At 34.4% G+C, this 23686-nt stretch overlaps 2 protein-coding genes across 2 annotated transcripts; both read right to left on the reverse strand.

Annotated features, from left to right (window-relative positions):
- Positions 1-275: 275 nt before the first annotated feature.
- Positions 276-10217, reverse strand: LOC120631751. The gene is made up of 8 exons (XM_039901429.1): positions 9368-10217; positions 8814-9036; positions 6909-7125; positions 5213-5505; positions 3701-4515; positions 3375-3597; positions 2541-2757; positions 276-1425 (listed from the first exon to the last, which is right to left on the reverse strand). The coding sequence occupies exons 1-8, from the start codon at positions 10184-10186 to the stop codon at positions 1125-1127; spliced, it is 3108 nt and encodes a 1035-aa protein (XP_039757363.1). The 5' UTR covers positions 10187-10217; the 3' UTR covers positions 276-1124.
- Positions 10218-15913: 5696 nt separating this feature from the next.
- LOC120631685 (UDP-glycosyltransferase UGT5-like) lies at positions 15914-22170 on the reverse strand. Its single transcript, XM_039901354.1, has 4 exons — positions 21321-22170; positions 18071-18293; positions 16977-17193; positions 15914-16285 (listed from the first exon to the last, which is right to left on the reverse strand). Exons 1-4 carry the CDS (start codon positions 22140-22142, stop codon positions 16033-16035), a joined length of 1515 nt encoding a protein of 504 aa, XP_039757288.1. The 5' UTR covers positions 22143-22170; the 3' UTR covers positions 15914-16032.
- Between the last annotated feature and the right edge of the window lie 1516 nt (positions 22171-23686).

Below are 23686 nucleotides of genomic sequence, written 5' to 3' on the forward strand. Positions count from 1 at the left end.
TATGTGTGTACCTATTCGTTTATGCAAAACTACTTCTTGATCGATTTGCGTGTTTTCTTTGTCGATTTAGGACACTATTGAGTTTCATTAAAATGAGTTGTTAACTAAGAAATTCATGATAAATTGGAATTTATCGTTATGAAATATCAGCAAATGTCTTTCGGTTTGGCAAACGTCTCTTGTATAATGGGAGATTGAAATATGAATGAAGGCTTATTAAGTCGCTCATAGGAAATTAAAATTAGTTTTTAGAAGTGAAATAAAACATCGGTAAATAAAATTAAAAATATAAATTTATTAAAATATTTCCACTTATTCTCAGCTATATTATTGTTTTCCTCACTCATTATCATCATCATCATCATCATCATATCATCCCACTACAGATCATGGCTCTCCTCCCACAATGTGAACCTCGCTGGCCCAGTGCGGTGGACTTCACACACCTTTGAGAACATTATAGAGAACTCTTAGGCATGCAGGTTTCCTCACGATGTTTTCTTTCACCGTTGAAGCAAGTGATATTTTTTGTTAATTGCTACAAACAATATAGGTACTTAACCCAAAATTTATAATTGTTTTCTTGATTTCTTATCCATTTTGCAAGCATTTTGCATCCGATAATTTCGATGAAAACTCAATACAATGGAACTGGTCTTAATATGATGGATCTGGAAAGTGTCCATAGGAATTGCGTAATTACACAATAACCCTCGCTTGTGCTTAGATTTAATAGGTTTGTCTTATAAGAAGGTAGCTACTATTTCCTTACGTGGTCAACTGCCAAGAGTCTGCTGATGTCCCCGGAAAGTGGTCTTAACTAAAAAAAACTTGAATTTGTCTGAACAACAACATATTAGAAGACTATCATTAGCTAAAACAATATTTAAAAGGATTAAATTTAGAAAGGATCTCATGAAGATCTTGAGTTGAAGGATGCAAGACAAAGATGGATTCTCCTTGAAGGACCCTACCGAGATTGTTAAATTACATATTATACCTAGTAAGTATACCGTTCGAGCATTAGCAGGAGATAAGTACATATTTTACTGCGAATATTATGAGAGATTAAAAGGTTAAAAATTAAGAAGATAGGAGAAGTATTTCTCTGATGCCCAATCAAATTATTCTCGCTTCGACCTTTTCTTACTCTTGTTACGAATGCTTTGTTCCTGAGTTGGCGCTTTTCGGCAACATAATAATAAGATCCTTTTACTTCCGTATATAACAATTAGGAACAATACAATAAACACAGCTATCACATCAAGATTATAATACTGATAACAAGGAACTTTTGCTGCTGCAGCAGTAAAATTAAGGTTCGGATAGCGCGCCGCAAACTCCGTCCAGTAAACGGCAGACTCCAATGGTGATATTGGACGGTCATGCCAGGCTTTTGATACTAGCTTGACATTTTCTCTGAACCTGGAAAGTAAACAAATAACGTGCACTTTATAACTCTCGTTAATTATTTCTCGATAAACGAGAAGTTGATCCGCCTGGGCTAAACTATTAACTTTGACGGCCGATTGGCGCAGTGGGAAGCGGCGTGTGGGTTCTATTCCCACAACTGGAAAATGTTTGTGTTGTTTTCAACATTTATGTTGATGAACATGAATGTTTTTCAGTGTCTGGGTGTTTATTTGTATATTATAAGTAAGTATTTATGTAATATGTATAATAATAATAAAAATATTCATCAGTCATCTTAGTATCCACAACACAAGCTACGCTAACTTTGGGCCTGCGAAGTGTTTATTGTTGTAGTATATTTATTTATGTATTAAAAAAAAACTATTTTTTGTAAAAAAAATACTATGGGCTCGCAAGCATGGCACCGCCATTATACCAACTACTTTGCTTCCTTTAGTCTGCCTTTATATCGTAAAAGTAATGTAGTGTTTGTATTATCTTTGCAAGAATGTTTAAATACCGGGTATATTGATAGGTATAGGTAACCCAATGCAAAAGGCAATTTTTGGTATTCTTATAATAGTCAGTTGCAGATAAGGTAATGTGAAAATCTAAAGAATAAAGTAGATAATATTTTATTTCAGACAATCACACATTATTTTACTATAGTGGTTAGTCCGGTTCTCTTGGATTTCAAGGTTTACCTTCTGCATTCACACATTATTATCGGCGACCTCGCAATGAACGCGATAATGAGATCAACGATCATTCGATAGATAACTACAATCACTAAAATTCATCAGCATGTATTTGACACTTTCTTGATCACTAACGCGTTTTTAGATTAGTAGTTTTGACTATTTTATAATGGTGCCGTTTCTTTTGTACAATATCATTTTTCTTAGGTACCCTTAGTGAGCTTACTAGTAAGTACATAGAAACGTATTAAATCAATGGGTACCTTATACACAAATCTCTTAACTAAACTAAATTAACAGCTCTAAAAGTAGTACTGTCCAGTTCATATTGCTTCTCATGGACAAGGTAAACAGAATTGACACTATAACCTACGTTGACAGTTTTTACCGTCAAACCATTATTACGCTATATTGGTTTACTTTACTTACTTGGGGTCTAGCACCTTTTTAAAGGCTGCGAGTAAATTCTCTTTATTTAAATCTCTCATTTGCAATTGAACTCCAAGTCCACTTTCTTCTACAGCAGCAGCATTTGCTGGCTGATCTCCAATTACGGGCATAGCTACCATTGGCACTCCGTAATGTATGGCTTCTATAGTACTACCCATACCAGAATGTGACCAGAATGCTAAAGTTTTGGGATGACCTGTAATTGCAGAAAAAAAAACATTAAATTGTGGTGTAAGTATATATATATTTTTTGGCTTTGTGGCGTAGGTATACTTGAATTATTGGTGAAAGGTAACCTTTGACTGAAGGCTAAGTAATGCTTTCGAAGGACATTTTTAATGAGCGGACTGATGCACAAAGATTTACTGATTCCAAAATATACGAGTAGGTAGGTACATGTACGTTAATCATAATATCGCCGTACTTAAAATAGCCTATCTTCACTCTAGGATATAATAAATGCAGTGGTTTTTTTGAAGAAAATAGTAATCGATAGGTTTGATGAAATTTTAATTAGGTAGCTATGTACTTATGTGATATTTTTTACTACGGATATATATTTTTTATTTCGGTTTTTGTTCTTGAATAGTTACAGACTGACAGACAGGCGTTCTATCTACTACGTCACAAATTCAAATTTTGAAATTAATCGGGTATTTAATTATTAACATCGGGCGCCTTACATATAATAAGAAGTACAGAAATAGTCTGGATGGTCAATATGAATTAAGTTTATCAACGTAATTAGAGGCGAGAACTGAGGTTAGATAACAAGGTTCAAAATAATAAATTAATGAGTCAATCAACACTTACCTAAAATATCTATTTGCGGCAGCCATTCGGAAATGTAAAGTTTATTTTTGTCCATCAACATTGCTTTGGTTTCCCATTTCCAAATAAATCTTTGAGGCAGTTGTGACATTACGTTTAAAACATCTTTGACTTTGTCTGCTGGCATAGTAGAGCTTTTGACGACAGATCCAAAACTAACGTAGATCACCCCGTGCTCTGATTCCTCAAAGAACTTTAGCAAATCCTATTAAAAAAAATACCTTTAGATATCGAAGGTTTTTGGGTATATTTAATTGAGGTCAAAATCAGACCACACGTTCATGACATAGGCACATGTTCATACTTACACCGGATAAAGGTTTTGCTTCTCTCACGTGATATCCACCTACTTCTTTTACATTCGCAGGAAATAATCTCGATCCAGTAAGAACGAAATTGTGATATAAAAGCAGGAATTTAATTTCCCGTGCTAAATCTTCTAAAGGTGGGATGTCATCATAATATTTAGCTAATTCATTTTGGTTGTTCCTTTGACTTATAAAATAGAATAGTGTCTTGAAGTAAACATCTAAAACAATTCTTTCGATTCTTTGAAAGAACGTGGGCCTCGTTCCTCCTTCCAAAAAGTGGAAGGGAACAAATGATGGGTTACTCGGTATACCAAACCTATTATAGTGCCATGGCATTAAAATATGTGAGGTAATACCAACCACGGGTGCTCGTAACTTGTATGCAATACCAAGACCACAATCACTGTTAAACTGTTCAATGACTATTACATCGAATTTTTGTTTTCGGTCAATGACATCTCTAACAGCTTTGTTCCCTAACATTACTTCGCAGTTTTCTTTTCCTGTATTTGATAAAAATAATCCAACTTCTAGTACAGTCAAAAGTGACCTGTGAAAAGATTGGTCATCTTCTAAAATTTTAATGCTTCCCGCTAAACTTATGTCGTGGTAGTTTTTGCCTGGATTGGCCTCCGGAAAGTGTGATATCACAGTTACATTATGTCCGCGTCTCACTAGTTCCTGAATGTACACTTTAAACACGAAAAAATGACTCTTTCCATGATATGGAAATATTGTAAGTATGTTAAGTCCATTCACAGTATTGAATATTATGAAAAGTAACGCTATTATTTTTGTATGACAGTTCATGGCTCATGCTAGTCGATTGACACGAGTCGTAAGTACAATTGTGGTTGCACTACTGATTCATTGTATTCTCTGCCCCACGAACGACGTTCATTACGTAACGATAATTGTAAACTATAATTATTGTCAGTCCTTGATGTTGGTACTATAAAGTTGTTTATGCTTTATCATGATAAGTTTTTAAAATGATATAGTAAAAGTTCTGATAAAGAAGATGAAAATGAATGTGTCTCTTATTGTAGGGAGTTTGGATTTTTATTTTATACTTTGATTTTTTATGATTATTTTGCGTTTTATTATTTAATTCCTCGACTACGCATTGCTTAATCGACATCGTTGGACTGCTAAGTACTGAGTTTAAAAAAGGGCTTAAGCCCTTGCTTATCAAGGACTAGTTTATGATATCGATCTTTTAGTTTATTTTAGTTGGGTTTATAAAGTTGATAATAGGGTTATTAAATAATACAAAATCGTGTAAATGCTACGTACATAAGGTAGAAAAATCACTATTTACTCTTTAAACTAACAGTGAGTAAGTTGCTCTTATCAGTTGGGGACACTCTTATACTTACAGAAATTTACAAAAACTATAAGAGGTTATCTTGAAGTATCGAAATAAAATTTTAGTAGGTATATAGAAGGATCGAATTGAGAACCTTTCCTCTTTGAACTCAGTAATATAATTAACTTTCATAATTTAATTAACTTTTTTTTTTGGTCTAATTCTTCCTCGTGATATGAATGTACCAAATATTTTTTTCGCTACAGCCCATACAACATATTTAAAAAGCAGAATACTCATTGCAAAAATCATAATTAAAGCTGATATAACATCTAAACAGAGATACTGATAAAGAGGAACATCAGCGGCAGGAGATCTGAATGTGAAGTTTCGGTATTTAGCCGCAAATTCCGTCCAATGGATTGCACTATCCATTGCCTTTAATGGTCTATCATGCCACGCCCTGGACAGATATTTGACCTTTTCTCGAAACCTGAAGAAAACAGAGAAAAATGATCTACAATAATGTAGATACAACGTGCAATCAAAGAGCAAGTAGGTAGTCTTGGATTGCCTGATTAATCACTGAAGCGATATTGAATGTTTTATATAATATTTTAAGTGCTAAATATTCAAGTTTTAAATACAAATCAAAAATGCAGAATGCGTTAGATTTGGATACGCATTTCTCTGGCTAGCGACCAAAGTACTTTGCTAATTCAGGCACAGACCATCTGTCCGCCGACGCACATTTTTTTAATATACATTTTTATCACATTTATCAGCAGCTGTTTGCGCCATCTAATAGAAACTAAGTTGAAGAATTTGTATGATTTAAAAGTAGTGCTGCCTCTTGCGTTCAGGTACCGGGGAAACAGATGGACAATAGTTTAGATGAAAGATAATCAATATCAATGCCAATTTAGCTTAGTTTAAAGATTTGTGAACCCCAGAATTGGCACAAATATTTCAGTTTCAATCTAAAGATACCTATTTCGTTATTACACATACACCGAGACGAATCATTGCATTTATATTTGTATTTTTAAATTTTAAATTATGTGCCTTGAGTCTGAATGAGTGCTTGAAAGAGTGTGAGACTCTATCAATGAATTGTTAAATTATTAACAATACTTGTCGAAATCAAATTATCTGTATAACGTGATTAACAGGAAACTTAAAATAAACTTAAAATGTAAAGAAATTTTAAATAAGTACCTTTTATCACTAAATTATGATGAGGTGGAATCTTCATTAAAATGATTTAAAAAAATTTAATTATTGAATTGTTTAAATTGAATATATCAGTCGTGGATTTTCACAAACATACACACAAACATGCACACACGAACACGCAAAATTATTTCGTATATTATTTAGGTTGTAATTTTTATTATCATCTAAATTTCTGTATAACATGTCTATCCTTTTGTATATCATTGTATCTCTTGTTTTGTTTGTTTACCTACCTTCCTTTTATTGTAATTTGTTAAGTTTATTTTAATTGTAATGGAAGAGCGTAGTCTTCTTACACAAGGGTAGTAATACTACTCTTAAAAGAAGGCTTGAGCGATATATTGATGCTACTTTATTTCTTACCGAAATAAATTTTTATTTATTTTATTATTTATCAGTTAAGATTACTCTTTCTGATAAAATAAAATTATAAGAAGAGAGTATAAAAAGGGACTTCTTTTTAAATTTTATCAGATGTCTTTGACTTTGAATAAATTCAGTTATTTGGGATTTGTAATGAGCTTCTTCAATTATACTGTATTTTTTGATTACTACCTACTAATAAGTAATAACGTACATTACTAACAATTTATTTCCGAAGTAAATTTCTCAAAGCTTATGATCTTGTGGTGTGTAATATTTTAAAAGCGAAAAACTCACGCTGGATCCAAGACTTTCAGAAATTTCTCTAATATATACTCCTTTGATATAAGATCTAAGGACGTCTGAACACCAAGGCCACTTTCCTCGATAGCTGCGGCATTTGTGCTTTGGTCACCGTAGATAGGCAATCCTACTATTGGAACACCGTGATACATTGCTTCCGTCGTACCCAATAATCCACAGTGCGAAAAGAAAGCTAGGACATTTGGATGCGCTGTAAATAAAAAATAATTTGTTAAAGTTGCTTTAGTAGTCAAACCATAACTTTATATTTAACTTGAGTATTTATGTTCGTTTAAAGTCTAAAGTAGACAATCAAGGAACCCATTTAAAAAAAAAATATTAAGTAGGTACTTACATAATAGAAATAACAAGCAGTTAATCTGAAGGGGTATTCTTTGAAAAGTTGAGCTTTTAGTATGTACCTACTTCAATTCAATCTCTTTTACGATAATTTAGCAATATAGAGTATACCTACTTAGTATTTTAATTTTTTTTTTTTGTTTGGCTACTATGACACTATTATATAACAGAATAATTAAAAACAAAACTAAATCAAAAAAACGTACATGAAATATTAATATTAAACAAATTCGAATCTCTGCCTCCAGGCAGCCCTACGTTGAGTTTAATATAAAGCTTAAGCAGCGTAAGTAGTGTTGCCCAAATTCAGTCTTGGTCTTGCAGTCTTGGTCTTGTTCTTGCGTTTTTGCAAGACCAAGACCAAGAACAAGACCGCGTATTTTTAGCAAGACCAAGACCAAGACTGACCGTGCAAGACTTGAGCAAGAACAAGACATAGCCTGCAAGACTCTTGCGTCTTGCAGCTAGGACTTAGCGCTATTTCACGGAGTAGTTAGGTGTAACAGTTCGGTGTATAGGTAGGTAGGTACGCTTAGGAATTCTATGAGACGCAAAAAACTATATCAAAGAATATGAAAAACTGGACCTATGCGCATTACGACTAATACCATAAACATAGCGAATAAAAAAATATCTATTAAAATCAAACTGAGTGCATGCATAGTTATGTTTTAACCATCGGCACTTTGATAATGCGGCATCAAAGGTTTTGTACTTACTTCTCAAAGAAATTTGCCGCTTTTCGGAAGTACATGGTTATGATACACGCGCCGGCGGCTTCTTTTGAAATCTAAAACAATCGTTGCCGCCGCGCCGAAATCATAACATTTGACACTATTCATGCAAAATAATTTCGAATTTTAAGAGTACCTACAGGTGTTCCAAAGAATAAATAAGTTTCAGAGTGCTTAGAATGAAAATGAATACATTATACTGATCACGCAAGTAGTATTATGATTAGGATAAAATGGTGAGGATAGGTAGTAGATGTCATAATAATTCATTCTAGTAAGTAATTATAATATTGATTACTTATATGGTTTTAAACTAATTACTTAGGTACTATTATTGTACATTTAGTCATTATATTTCTTAAGTTTTTACAAGTTGTTTTAGCAAATGTAAGCTTATAAATCATAAATGTTTATTAAGAAACAGTTACTTCCATGGAAAACGACATATAGGTCAGTTGATTTTTCGAATTTCTAATCAAATCTTCAGTTATTTATTAATCTGCTTGATCTTTACTATGGCTATGTTAATTCAAGCTCACAATGTTCCAATTCTAATACGTTTTTCTAAGATTTAAAGTAAACTTTAATAAATAGTAATAGACTAATAGGTAATTGCAAGACTTGCAAGACTCTTGCTGCAAGACCAAGACCAAGACCAAGACTGGGAGCGCAAGACCAAGACCAAGACCAAGACCAGGTGTATTGGCGCAAGACCAAGACCAAGACTGGCTAAGTCTCGTCTTGTTCTTGCATTTGGGCAACACTAAGCGTAAGTACCTATACCGTTTATAATATAATAACTTACCTAGAATGTCATTTTGAGGCAACCACTTAGATATGAAAATATTTTTCGGGTTGCCTGGAAGAAATTTTTTGTTCCACCTCCAAATAACACGTTGCGGTAATTCAGCTAGTCCTTCTATAATATGCTGTAATTTATCTTTGGGCATCGACGCAGCATTTAGTATTGTTCCGAAACTGATATAAATTACTCCATGTTCAGACTCTTCGATAAATTTTCTCAAATCCTATAAATTAGGAAAAATGTAAAGCATTTGTTAGCATTACATAGTTAAGCATTTTTAGTTCGCACCTCATAATGGGGAAGGAACTTATATCTTAAGGAATTAATTGTTGTCAACAGCTTAGACTTTTCAAATCGAAACTTCTAGTAATATCGAAGTCAATGCTTGCTGTTAAAAAATAAAAAAAACACATAAATGTTTTAAATAAAAACAAGTTTTATAGGCAACGCAATAAAAATTATAATTTAAAGCGTTTTTTGCTACGGTGTCAGATTGAACTATGGACTGCGGTACAATTTGTAAGGAATAACAATGTTAATAAGTACCTACTTACATTAGGTAAAGGCTTCGGCTTGGCTACATGATAACCTCCGACTTCTATTATATTGGGTGGTGCAATTGTTGAACCAGTCAGCATCATGTTTTGATACACAAGGACCAGTTTAATATCTTTTGCCAACTCCCCTAGAGGCGGTACTTCACCAATATGTTCTTCTATAATATTCTGTTCTAGGGTATGGGTAATGTATTCATGAATAAAATTTATATGCTGATACAAAATGGTTCTCTTAATTCTTTCGAAGAATGTTGGTTTCGTACCACCTTTCAGAAAATCGTACATTACGTAAGAGGGATTATACGGAACGCCGAATCTTCTGTAATGCCAAGGTAACAGCATATGGGAGGTGATTCCAATAACTGGTGCTTCGAATTTGTGAGCTAATCCTAAAGCACAGTCGCTGTTAAACTGCTCCACAACAACTAGATCGAACAGCGGTCGGGATTCCAACAAATCTTGCACATTTTCATCTTCAACTAAGAGTTTACAAGCAACAGGGCCACCGATCATGTGGACTAGAGTAAGAGAAAGATAACTCACAAAAATCGAAGTACTAATTGGATGACTTGGTGTTAAATACTGTAAGGCCTTGTTCAAACCGATGTCATGATAATTTGGTATAGGCTCTGTACGAGGGTAATAAGATATTACTGTTACATTATGGCCCCGATCTGCTAATTCCTTCAGATAGGGCGCAAATACGAAAAAATGGGTCTTTGCTGGAAACGGAAACACTCCTAAAATATTCAATGAGTTCACTTTGATACCACTACTTAAAACTGTTAGAACCATTAATAATAATTTGACCGACATATTAAAGTATGTTTGTTTCGTGCAAACATTATGTTACCACTGCCATTAATAAACTAAACTTGACACCAGTTTCTAGGGTTCCGCACCAAAATAGTAAAAACTAATCACAAACACAACGTATATTTTTCCTTGGGTACCAGATTACTATTCCGAGTTCCTACTCGGAGTATCTGAGTTCGAAGGTAACTCGTGCTATTGACGTATAATTCGGAATAATTATTTAATACCTAATGTTTGTTCAACTTTATTCCGCTTGTAGGTTACGTAGTTTTAATATAATAAACGTGAAAGTTTGTGAGGATGTATGGATAATTCTTTCACGCAATATATACAAAATAGTGAATAAGTGATATTCACTGCGGGGCCCAGCTAGTAATATGTTGTCTTCCAACGTACGGAACCTTTGGTGTGCGACCCTGACCCGCCTTTTTTACTCAAGCATTAATACATTTAGGCACACGAATTATGATAACGATTATCACTGAAAAGATAAATAAAAACTTCCTAATAAATCAGTATACGAAGTTTTTTAATTTGAATTAAATCACTAATTCAGTAAGTAGGAACATCATTCTTAATTTAAAACTAAATTATCAATTTAATCAATCCCCATAAATTTATAAAAACGTCCTAAAGTTAGCTTATACGATTTTTTAGTAAATCCCACAGGATTTTTTTAAACATCCATGTTTATTCAATGATCGTCTCTCGATCGTTACAGCGGCTTAACCGAACATAAATAACAAACAAACAGACATAATTTCGCATTTGTAATACACAGTTGTAGGTACCTACACTAGCTGTTCATCACTGATTTGTCCGCGTTTAATACGTTTTTTAGTATCGCGGGAACCATTTATTTTTTATTATATAAAAATAAATGGTTCCCGCGATTTACAAAATATTATCATCATCATCATCATCATCAAATCAACCGACTGACGTCCACTGCTGGACATAGGTCTTTTGTAGGGCGTTCCAAACTCCACGATTCTGGTCCGCTTGTATTCAGCGGCTCTTGTAGTAAGCGTTGGTCGACCCCCAACCTCGGCGGCGGTTGGGGGTCGACCAACGCTTACCGGTGCTGTGCCACTCTAACACCTTGAAACCCCAACGTCCATCGGTCTTCCGAGCTATGTGCCCCGCCCATTGCCACTTCAGCTTCGCGACTCGTTGAGCAATGTCGGTGACTCTCTCATCATTTCTGATTTGATCACGTAGAGATACTCCTAACATAGCTCGTTCCATCAAGCGCTGAGCCTTCTTATGAGGCCCATAATATTATACCTATGTCTAAGTCTAACTCCAGGATGCATATCCGGGTAAAACGTTGTCAAGATCGGTTTCGCTGGCAAGCCGTACTTAGGCGTCAAATTTATTTTTCTAAAAGTGCCAATTCCGTCAAGTTTAGTGCACTGGTGGCGCCAGCCATACCTAGGTGGAAAACCAAATATGTACTTTATACAAAATATTAGTATAGTTAGTAGTTTTGATCGTGAATATATTTAGTTTAGTGTTTTTTGCCTACGATGCTCGCAATCTGTACCCCCCCGCCTGAGATCCACGCATGTAGCAATAACTTCATGTACTTAAATATCTTAATTAGTCACGCCTGATAAACCTTATTTGATAATAACGCCCATGGCCATTCAGAACTTTTTAAAATAAGGGGAAAAAGGGCAAAAAATTATGGCGATTTTATTTTTTATAGTGTACCTATATTTTACTATTCATTGTAGTAAAGGAAAAAATAAATAACATTTTACTATGCCATGTGCTGACGGCATATACGAATACAGTTTGTCACCACCGTTCTCTTCCCGCGGGTGTCGTACGAGGCAACTATGGGAATATAACGGATAAAAGGAGCGTACTCTGTGCTACTAATGTTTATGGGCAAACGCTCCCGTTGACAAGAGAACTTGTTATAGGCTAGTGATTTAAGTTATTATAATTTAGAATAAACCAAAATAGACTTGGCAGTTTTAGATCCGAGCTTTTTTTTAGAGATCGATTATATAATTTTTTTTAATTTTCTTACCAAGAGTCTCACTCACTGACTCTCCAACGACCTACAATATTTAAAAGGACAAAAATGTTTCCCGTCACCCAAAAAGAATAGAAAGGGTAGCTTCACATTGGCCTCAATTACCTTTGAAGCCTTCAATTTACCATAATAATGTATAAAACTACCCTTATTTTTATGAAGTCTTAGTATCCTAATTGATAGGTTTGCGTAAATGTAACAGAAATAATAAAATGATATATCTACTTCAAACATTTGCTACACACGAATAAGTTTAACTTTAAGTCCATCTTATTAGTTTATATCTGAAGAATATTTTTCCTATTGTTTATTAAATCATATATCAAATACGATCATTGCAATATTTGCTATTTTAAAAACCTAACTTAAAAATAAACAGGTAGGTATATCACAGGTGTTGATATTGCTCGCAACTAGATAAGATAACATGGTATAATTCAATCTCTTTATCTGATAAGTTAAAAAAGTTGACCTATTATCTGGCCATTAATAATATTACATAATACCTACCTACATTTGAATTTAGAATCTTTTATCCTCATATGGAGATTCATTGTGTTTTTTTTCATTTTAGCGCCAATCTTTGTTAAATATTCCTGTTATATTAAAATGGAGTGAGTTGGTAAAGATAGCAAAATTAGGTTATAGCCATGTTATAGGTAGATATAGGCTTAAACAAATACGGTTTGGAGGCGCATGCAATTTTTGCAACTTTCCATCCACATGGTACCTACATATTAGTTGAATATTTGTGACTATTGACAGGTTTATGACATATCCTCTGTGTGCGTTCACAGAAAAAAATTACTGACGAGATTTTTCGGGGTTATAATCGAGCTAAATTTTAATAAGCAGAATGATCGAGTTTATAGATACTAAAAGTTTGAGAGAAACTTCTTAATTAATTAGTCAGTAGGGTACAAAGAGGACTGTATCCGGTACAAGGAGCGACTAAGTCATATTTTTGTGTAAACTGTATCAAAACATCAGCTCAGCTCTATCATTATAGCTTTCTTTTGGCGTGACGGCCTATCAGAACACAGTTATCATCACCCAACCGTTCTACTTCCCGCTAGTGTCGAACGTGACGACTAAGGGAATTTAACTGAGAACGGGCAGACCCTCTCGTTGAAGGGCCTTTAGTCCTGCAGTGGGCTATTATAGGCCACAGTGTTGATATTTTTAATTTTTTTTAAATTATTGTTCAAAATAAATTGTAACAAATATTTTCCAACATAATTATCCATCCCCTTAACGCAGATAAGATAAGAACGCAGTTTGTAGTAGGATGGTAGGATGAAGCGATGTTGCCCTTGCTTTATTTCTACTAAGTACCTTATCTTTAATAGATACTTAAAATTATGTAAGAAGTCTGCACAAAGTAATATCTTTATGAATAACATTTTATAGCTCAGCTGCCGTTGCCGGTAATTCTGCAGGAACATGTATAGAGATGACTCAGGTCGTTTACTAGGTTTAGTCGTGTCCCATGAGGGGAACATTTCCTAACACGTGTATGTCCCATTTGGCTTCAGTCCAAGTGCTTGTAAATGTAAAATAACAATTTCTTTAGTATAAATCCACCACGAGCAGGCTATGGTTGTTTAACTTGTTTTATTCTCAAATCAAATTGTGACTTATTTAATGTTACATTCGTGTGCCACGATGTGGAGAGCACGTTAAGCCCTCCAGCCCGCATTGGTGCAGCGTGGTGGTTCTGAGCTCTAATAGCCTCGTATGAGAGAGGAAGCTTGGGCCCAGCAGTGGGACGTTAATAGTTTAAAAGTGAAACTTTTAGGCTAGAGTTTTTGACTTAACGCAGCCGAAAACGTGACAGATTTATAGCATACACATGACTTTGTCTCGTTTTATCTCTTTCTAAGAGGTAAGGCTTAGGCTACTTACCTGTATTCCACTATAGTACGCAGTATAATAGAGAATGTTTAAAAGTGAAACTTTTAGGCTAAGAGTTTTTGACTTAACGCAGCCGAAAACGTGACAGATTTATAGCATACACATGACTTTGTCTCGTTTTATCTCTTTCTTAAGAGGTAAGGCTTAGGCTACTTACCTGTATTCCACTATAGTACGCAAAATAAAAGAGAATGTTCTATTTCTCTGGAAATATCATTACTTTTTGTAGCACTTGTATCCTATTTATCGTAACTACTTATTTGCTTTAGAATAAACGTCACTTGTTGCCAAAGTCTTCTGAATATGAATTAAATATTTGCACTTGAACCAAAAGTACGAGTAAGTTGAAACTACTGCAATGACTTGGTTGATCTACCTACTAAATAAATCAAATTGGTATTTTACTAACAAAATTTAGTACTATAGAAGTTGTACGAGGCATCTACTATGGTACAAAATTTTATTTAGTTTTGAAGTGATTCTATGTCTGTGCAATTTAAAAGTCGCAAAAACTTTATATAAGACTAGCTGTTGCCCGCGACTTCAAAAATAAATGAAAGCCTAGGTTATTTCGTGATAGTTTAGTATAATGATATTGGCACTATTTTCGTGCTGCAGAAGAAGGCTGTTCGTGCGATCTATAAAATGGGTCCGAGAGAGTCATTGAAAGATAAATTTAAAGATGTTAAAATAATGACACTCTATAGCCAATACATATTTGAAAATTTAATGTATGTTCACAAAAATATATCAAAATTTAAAAAAAAATGTGACTGCAATAATTTGAACGTTAGAAGCAAAAATAAACTTGCAGTGCAGTACACTAGACTACACAAAATAAGCAATTCATTTAAAGGAAATTGTATACAATTTTACAATAAATTACCGGTTGATATCTTGGGGATGTCACTAAAGAAGTTCAAAGTTTGTATTAAGCGAAAGCTTATAGAAAAGTCCTATTATAGTATAAAGGATTACGTAAACGATAAAAAAGCTTGGGTGTAAACAATTGCTCTAACCAGGTTGCTTCTTAAATATTTTCTAATGACAATGTGAGATGGTGATAACAAAAAGAACACCCGGCTAAGTTTGTTGTGGGCTTCTTCTTAGACCAGGGCGCGATTGGAACCCTCGTAGCTTTAGTTTTAAGTTTACGATTGTAGTTATCGCCATCACTACTCACTGCTATGTACACATTTTGTATATAATAACGCATCAAAAGTGCCATCTATGTGCCTATTTGAATAAAGATATATTTGACTTTGACTTTAATTTTGGCGAAAAAATTGTTAAAATCAGTCTAGTACTTTTGTAGGCTTTTGAATAATTTTTATTTGCTGAGTATTTTCGGATACGGGGACGGTATTCTCAATATCAACCATCAATCAACAGCAAATATAAGTATATTACCTCAATAGTTTCGTTAGCTGTAAACCTATCGACTGTCACGATCAGTACCGAGTATAAGCCGTAATCCAAAGAGATGAGCCATTTGTATTAAAATTAAACAAAATCAAAACCGACTTCCATGTGTTATAGTTTAAGTGGGTATTTAAAAATTACCTTAGTACCTACTATGTATCGATTGATTATTGTTTATGAGTGTAATATGTATTTTGAAAAAAAAACTTAAATAGGTGCGGTACATAAACAGTCAGCAAAACAAATAGGTAGTTGTGAATATTTTTTAATGTTATGTAATTGTTTCGTGAATATTATTTATTCAAAAGACAAATAAATAAAATATATATAATTAAAATAAATAATATGCTAAAAAATCTACCTTTATATATTAAGGACCATAGACCATTTTTGAAATTAAACTTTCTTAACAGCAATTTCCATACACACATATTCGAACTGATACCACAATTGTTTGATTAAATTATTCTAATTTAGATTTTTTTGTATTCGAAAACAATGATTTTAAAATAAAGATAAACAATAACAAGATAAGTATAAAGATGGCTAGGATGTCTAAACAAAAGTACTGGATATAGGAAACGTCGGCTGCAGCTGCTCTGAAGGTAAAGTTCCTATGCCGAGCAGCAAACTCGGTCCAAAAGATCGCGCTATCCATCGGTGGAATAGGTCGGTCCCGCCAGGCTTGAGATAGCTTCTTTACATGGGCTCGGAATCTGAAATTATAAAAAGTACGATGAACAACGCAAAATTTACTCCAACGTTCCGTTCACTTTCGCGCCTTACGTACAAATAGTAGACAATACATCTGCGAGTACTGAAAGTTAATCCCATCTCACGATTAGACTGATCCACAAGTTAAAGGTAAGTCAACGAGCTATGGAGAGCCGAGAGAGCTATGTTGGGAGTTTCCCTGATGGATATAATTAGAAACGAAGAGATCCGCAGGAGAACCAAAGTCTTTGACATAGCCTTAGCTCTCAGCTTCAGAGATATTATCTATTATTTGTACGCAAGGTATTCTACTCAAAGCTAATAAGATGACTCTAGTCACCTTACAATTTCGATAATATTTTTAACGACTTCGTTACACATACGTGGTTGGTTTACATGCTTGCTTGAATTACCAGGCTTGTATTATTTGTTATAGAACAATTATTATAAGGTAACACATAACGTAAGAAGCTAATAGAAGAAAAAGTAATCTTGTTAAATTCTGTAGTTTGAGTGAAATCGAACTGTGCATACACGGTTACTCTTTTATCGGTTAGATTTCAGGAATAATGGGAAAATTGTTTAAAATTTTACGGGTTTAAAAACCCTGTAGGCAGATCCCATTCTCTTATGAATAAAACCTATCCTATGAACTCTAATTATTATTATAAAAATATTTAAACCAAAACTTACTTAGGATCCAGTACAGTGTTAAATTTCTTCTGAAGATTTTCTGTAGTGAGTTCTGGTATTTGGATTTGAACTCCGAGGCCACTTTCCTCTACTGCAGCAGCATTGGCTGGCTGATCTCCAAATATAGGCATTGCTACCATAGGTACTCCATGATATATAGCTTCTGTGGTGCCCAATAGGCCGCAGTGTGAGTAGAAAGCCAAAACTTTTGGATGAGCTGAAATTAAGGGTGTTGTTATAATAACCGAATAATTTTCTCTTTTTTTTTCCTCTTTGCATCTCATTCGAAGTATAATTGGAATGCAAGTAGTTTTTTCAATTAATCAAAGGATCTGAAATTTACAATAATTTTTACTATACATTTATTTATATATTGTTATTAGGTACACGAAATAGGTAATCTAAATATTAAAGGTAAAACTAAAGGTAGATCTAAATATTAGTAATAACAAGTTTTGTTCTAAGCTACAACCTAAAGTATGTGTACACAACTTTATAAACACTTAAAAAACAATAAATTTATCTTTATATATATAATTCTTGTGTGCGTGTGTATGACACTGAACTCCTCCTAAACGGCTGGACCGATTTGAATGAATTTTTTGGTATGCCTTTGGGTGGCACCCTGGATGGTTTAGATTCATAAATCAGCCCGACCGATGGCGCTGGGGTCCGCTTGTATATATATATATATATATTTTGACGTTTCAAAAGTGCTTATAAAGTAGGCCTACTTGAAATAAATGAATTTGAATTTTGAATTTTGAATTTTATATATATATATATATATATATATATATTTACATAGATATAATTTAAAATCCCTCAAGATATGTGGAATAGTGCATAATAATTTGATTTATAAAAATATTTATCCTCTTGTTAAAAATGTCAACATTACGATAACTTGATACTAAATCACTACAAAGGCGGCACATGCGGACGATGGGATTGTAAATGGAAGTAGTTCTTGTAGACACTAAAGACAAAGGGTTTTAAATATTTTAATCTAGTGTTAATGCTATTATTATGGTTAGTTAGTATTTTTCACCACATAAATAATCTCTGACCCATATGATATCATAAACGTTTACCTAAAATATCATTTTGTGGCAGCCACTTAGACAAATAGATGTTTTTCGGGTTTCCTGGCAAAGTATCCTCCTCCCACTTCCAGATAACTCTCTGTGGAAACTTCGAGAGTGCTCGTATTATCGCTTCCATTTTGTCCCTAGGTGTGGAAGTCGATTTCAGCATCGATCCAAAACTTACATAAATTACTCCGTGTTCCGATTCTTCGATGAACTTTCTTAGTTCCTGTAAATTATAAGGTATATTTCCATAAACAGTTACCGGATGTTGTCTGGACGGTAGTTTATATACCTATACTGAGTACAGGTTCCTACTTATATAATTAGTACATAAATTTAGTACAGAATCATACAAAGTAAAATTTGTGAAAAGTATATAACGCCCGCTAATTAAACTAGATCAAATTATAAAATAAGAAGAGTCATCCGTTTTGACAGGGAAGACCAGTAGCTCACCATAGTAACATTAAATCGATGGTATAGAGTAGGAAAACAACAGCCCTACAAAACGTAATCTAGGATTTTGGATTAAATTGTTAATTCTTAATGATTCGTCCTTAATGATTAGTACAGATTGGCCCATCTGCCAATAAAAAAAACCGTAAGAAATTTTCCATGATTGGCCCGCACTATTGCTGTGATGTCTGCAATCTCTACACAATAGGCCGGTCTACGTTAGTCATCAATAGGACATTATTTACCTAACAGCGTATGAGGGGCCAAGCAGAGCCCCCCGCCAGACCGAGGAAATTTTAGAAATTTAAATTTTGAGACCACGATTCTCACCACTGCGCCAGCGAAGTGGACATCATTTCTACTTTATATCAATTTGCTTGAATTAAAAACGCACATAACTCCGAAAAATTAGAGGGGCATGTAGGGGATCGAACTCGCTCCACCAGCCGCAAAAGTTCTTATAATATAGAAAGACCCACGCCCTGTTGTGGGCCGGTATTCGGTTGATAGTAAGGATTTCCGCCGTTTAGTTGCCAGAGAGGTTCAAATCTTGTCGGTTCCGAAAATTGTTATATGCTTTTTAAATTGGTCATGATCTGTTGAGTAAATGAATTGCTCCGGATAGGTTAAGATTTTGTATGAAAGTGGTCTAATAATCCCTATCCCTACTAATATTATAAATGTCAATATGAGTTTGTTTGTTATGCTTTCACGCAATTATATATTCTTGGAAGTGTTAGAAGTAATATAGGATACTTTTTATCCGGACATTAAGCGCCATAAATCAGACAAATTATAACTTATTTAAATAATTATTTTTGTACTATAGAGGTTATAATATGTGTTTAATTTTGCCCAAACTGTGGTAAGAGATAGAGGACAGAACTCCTTAGCTCATTTAAGGCTTAGCGATACAGAATATTTTAAATATTTTTAGTTTTACAACTAAATTTAATGCCACATCAAAATACAAAATGAAACGCAGACTAAGTCGCGGGCAACAGCTAGTTATTAATAAAGTTTTGGACATGGACCCAATCTTTGTCCAAACCACGGCAGACCCATCAGGTCGTCCACCTTATGATAAGTGGAAAACTATGGCCTATTAACAGAGCAACACTTCGCAGGGTATGCGAAGGACACCACCTGCAAAGTGCTTGTGCCTCATATGCTTGTGATTACACCGGAAACCACGTCAGTCGTCTTTCAGACCGGATCACAGCATTGCTACCATGCCGCTTGGCGGTAGGAATAAGCATGGATACAGTACTATCCCGGAGAAGCTCCGATCTAAAAGCTCTGGGTACCTGCTTCTACTTTTCTTATTTATTTATTTATACTCTTTATTTGTACACCACATCAAATTCAGAAAACAAAATAAAAAGAACAACACTTCATGTATGTACCTAGTAGGATTTCTTCATCGGATATAAGAGGTTAAACAACCATTAAATTAAGTAAGTACATCTAAGAAATCTCTATATATCACTTATATGAAATCTATATTCCGTCCATTATAAATATAAATTCATCCGTTACACAACGCAAGTCCTATGTCGAGGTAGGTATATAAATAAAAATAGATACCAGTCAAATATATAGACTGGTATCTATTTTTAGATACCACTCCATACTTATTATAATTGCAAAGAATAAGAATACTGATGACACATTATTCACATAGGCGTTTTTTACACTTCAATGCTATATAATTGTTGGTATCATATTATGCAACAAGTTCGCTCAGATTGGTGGGTAGGAGGTCAGAAACTGACTACGGTATGGCGACACTACGCTAATAACATCTAGTGAAGCTGAAATATCGACACTTCTAATGGGGCTGGAGACAGTTAGTGCCATCTTGGGTCTTTCGATAAAATCTCAAAAACAAAAGTAATGGCTGTAGATCGATCCGGTAAACTGGAACTCAATAGACCTTCTGGCTTATTTATTTATGTAGGCTCCAAAATCAGCAAATTAGGTGGATGCGAAGCAGAAGTCCGTCGTCGCATCGGAATAAGAAAGAATGATGTGTCTCAGCTCTCTAAATTATTAAAAGATCGAAACATCTCGCGATGAACTGAAGTACAACTAGTACGCACACTCATCTTCTCAATCTTTCTTTATGGAGCTGAGATATGCACTTGAATTTTTTATTCGACTAGAAGAGGTTCGATGCTTTTGAGATGTGGTGCTGGACCGAACGCAGGACCAACTTTTCAATATTAAAAACACTGCGCGTGCTATCCACCTGAATGTAGAAAACACTCGAATACTTCTTTCAAATATCCAGAAAAGTGTAGAACATTATACAAAAGCTGGTGCTCATAGGATAGATCGAAGATACGCGGACGTAACCCAAGGCCTTGGACGGGCCAGGTGAAGGAAGCACTCGAATGTCCCATCTGCAGTGCGTATCATAAAGTAAAGAATTTGGGGAGATGGAGATACACAGTGTAGCAGATAATATCTAATTCCTAGTAATGAGGAAGCGACTCAGGAAGAAGAGTTATTTTTTGTCACAAATAAAATATAATGCGAATAATTTTATTATGTATATTATTTATAAACATAAATAACCTATGTACTAAAATAAAACTCAACAAAAAAACTAAATAAAACCTATGTAAACATTCTATAATCTAAAATTTGCAGTCTATGAAGTATAAAGTGGATAATCTTCTTCAAAACGCCGCGAGATTTAGCCGCTTGGTGAAGGTTACTATGTGAATATATAATAATACGTAAATTGATAGTTCTACATACTTAGGTTAGTGAAATTTAACTTGGTTCTTACCTCGGGCAAAGGCTTTGGTTTCGCTACATGATATCCGTTGACCTCGATTACGTTTGCAGGATATAAATAGGATCCAAACAGCATGAAGTTTGTATAAGTGATCAGGAACTTTATTTCCTTAGCTAACTGCTCTAAGGGAGGAACGTCATCGAAATATTGAGCTAATGTATTCTGGTCCACTCTTTGGCTCATAAACTTATATAGAACATTAATATATGTGTCAAATAGCGTTCTTTCCAATCGTTGATACAATGTTGGTTTAGTCCCTCCTTCCAAAAGCAAAAACGGTACAAAGGATGGGTTGTATGGTATGCCAAACCTTTTGTAATGCCAAGGCAAAAGTAAATGCGAAGACACGGCAACAACTGGAGCTCCCAACTGGTGAGCTAATCCAAGAGAACAATCACTGTTAAAATGCTCAATCACCACAACATCGAATTTAGCTTTTGTCTTCCAAAGATTTTGTACGTTTTCATCACCCAACAATGTTTTGCAATTCTCTGTGCCGGAATTGACGAGAAACAAACTTATTTTTATGATGGTCCAATAAGATCTTTCTATTTCAAACACGTCTTCCAGGATCTCCAATTTCCCAGCCAAGCTAATGTCATGGTAATTCTCCAGGGGTTCCTTTCGCGGAAAATACGATACCACGGTCACATTGTGCCCTCTATGCACTAACTCATCAAGATACGTCTGGAATACAAAAAAATGACTTTTCCCCTGATACGGAAATAAGCCAAGTATGTTTAACGTTCGCACTTCACTGACTTGCGTACATAAGAATAATAAACTAACAATAAAAAGAAACTTCACCGTCATTCTTGACCGCGTATTATCGTTTCAACAACACGATATGGACTGTAGTATGAAAATACGATGTATCGTGTCATATGTCAACATATATAATACTTAGATTATGAAAAGTTATTTAATTTGACTGTTATCTAAATGAGCAAGTAAAGCAATTCAACAACTAATATATATATTATATATATCAGCAATCAGTCAGTGCAGACAAACATTTTACATACAAATACATATACTTATCTAAATATCTACAGACTTTTCCGCACTGACTGAAACTGGAAACTATTATGATAGTAGGTTTCTTTCTTTGACGTAGGGGTTTACTAAGCATTTTTTTTGTATTTCCATCCGTGGGTGACTTTCTTATGAAAGTCTGTAATTCAAGGTTATATTTATGAAAATGAAACTTGGAATATTTGCTTTCGCTAAAAATTACCTGTTTCACTGTTTTCCAAACTTCCATCCCTAAAAATATTAAAAAATTAGTAGGAAACTATTTGAAAGCGGTTATCCTTAAAAAACCTTAAAATGTTATAGGCAATTGAATATTCATATTTTATATATTGAGATGGTAAACTGGAAAATGTCATACAGGAAATGAATCGATTAGAGCTTGATATTCTTGGTATAAGTGAATTAAGATGGGTAGGAAATGGCATATTAACTTCTGGTGATGCTACAATTTATTATTCGGGTAGCAATGATAGCAAACATCACAGAAATGGTGTTGCTGTAATTGTTAAAACTGCTCTACGGCCGACTGTCAAAGGCTTTCTTCCCATTTCGGACCGCGTAATGTTGCTACAACTTGAAGCTAAGCCATTTAATATTAATATAGTTCAAGTGTATGCACCCACAGCAGACAAAAGTGAAGATATGAATGAGACATTTTATAATGACATAGGTACGGCAATTAAAGTTATTAAAAAGCATGAATTAACAACCATCATGGGTGACTTTAACTCCAAAATTGGACAAAGTCCAGTGCCCGATGTCGTCGGAGCGTTTGGGCTAGGCGTCCGAAACGATCGGGGGGATAGGTTGGTGGAATTCTGCCAGGAAGGTGAATTCGTGGTTACTAATACTTTCTTCAAATTACCGCCTCGAAGACTGTATACTTGGCGATCACCAGCGGATGCCCCGGAGAAGATTGTACGCAACCAAATTGATTTCTTGTTAATCAACAGAAGACATAGAAATAGCATAAAATCTGTTAAAACATACCCGGGAGCCGATATTGGATCTGACCACAACCCTATTGTGGCGGTAATAAAAGTCAATTTAAAGAAAATATGCCGACAATCTAGAAATACCAAAATAGACCTTGACAAATTGCGAAGTCTTGAATCCAAAAAATTACTTCATTTAGCTGTTAACAATGAAATGTGTAGGCTAAAAGAAAATGATAACATGGGTTTCTCAGACGAGGAGCAAGCATGGCATAAGTTTAAAACAGCAATACTTAAAACACGTGAAATTATTTTAGAGTCATCGAACCAAAATCGTACGAAGAAAACCAATTGGATCACGGAGGAAATCTTAGATTTGATGGATAA

The sequence above is a fragment of the Pararge aegeria genome, chromosome 18 (genome assembly GCF_905163445.1).
Source record: "Pararge aegeria chromosome 18, ilParAegt1.1, whole genome shotgun sequence".
In the NCBI taxonomy this organism is placed as follows: domain Eukaryota; kingdom Metazoa; phylum Arthropoda; class Insecta; order Lepidoptera; family Nymphalidae; genus Pararge; species Pararge aegeria.

Bases quoted from the DNA above. Each gene is read 5' to 3' on its own strand.
- LOC120631685 (XM_039901354.1), bottom strand. From the start codon at position 22,142: ATGACGGTGAAGTTTCTTTTTATTGTTAGTTTATTATTCTTATGTACG. The intron at 18,294-21,320 runs GTAAGAACCAAG...TATAATTTACAG, and splicing joins AACCAAAGCCTTTGCCCGAG to GAACTAAGAAAGTTCATCGA. The intron at 17,194-18,070 runs GTAAACGTTTAT...CCTTAATTTCAG, and splicing joins GCCACAAAATGATATTTTAG to CTCATCCAAAAGTTTTGGCT.
- LOC120631751 (XM_039901429.1), bottom strand. From the start codon at position 10,186: ATGTCGGTCAAATTATTATTAATGGTTCTAACAGTTTTAAGTAGTGGT. The intron at 5,506-6,908 runs GTGAGTTTTTCG...TGTTTTCTTCAG, and splicing joins CTGAAAGTCTTGGATCCAGC to GTTTCGAGAAAAGGTCAAAT. The intron at 1,426-2,540 runs GTAAGTAAAGTA...TTTACTTTCCAG, and splicing joins AAAAAGGTGCTAGACCCCAA to GTTCAGAGAAAATGTCAAGC.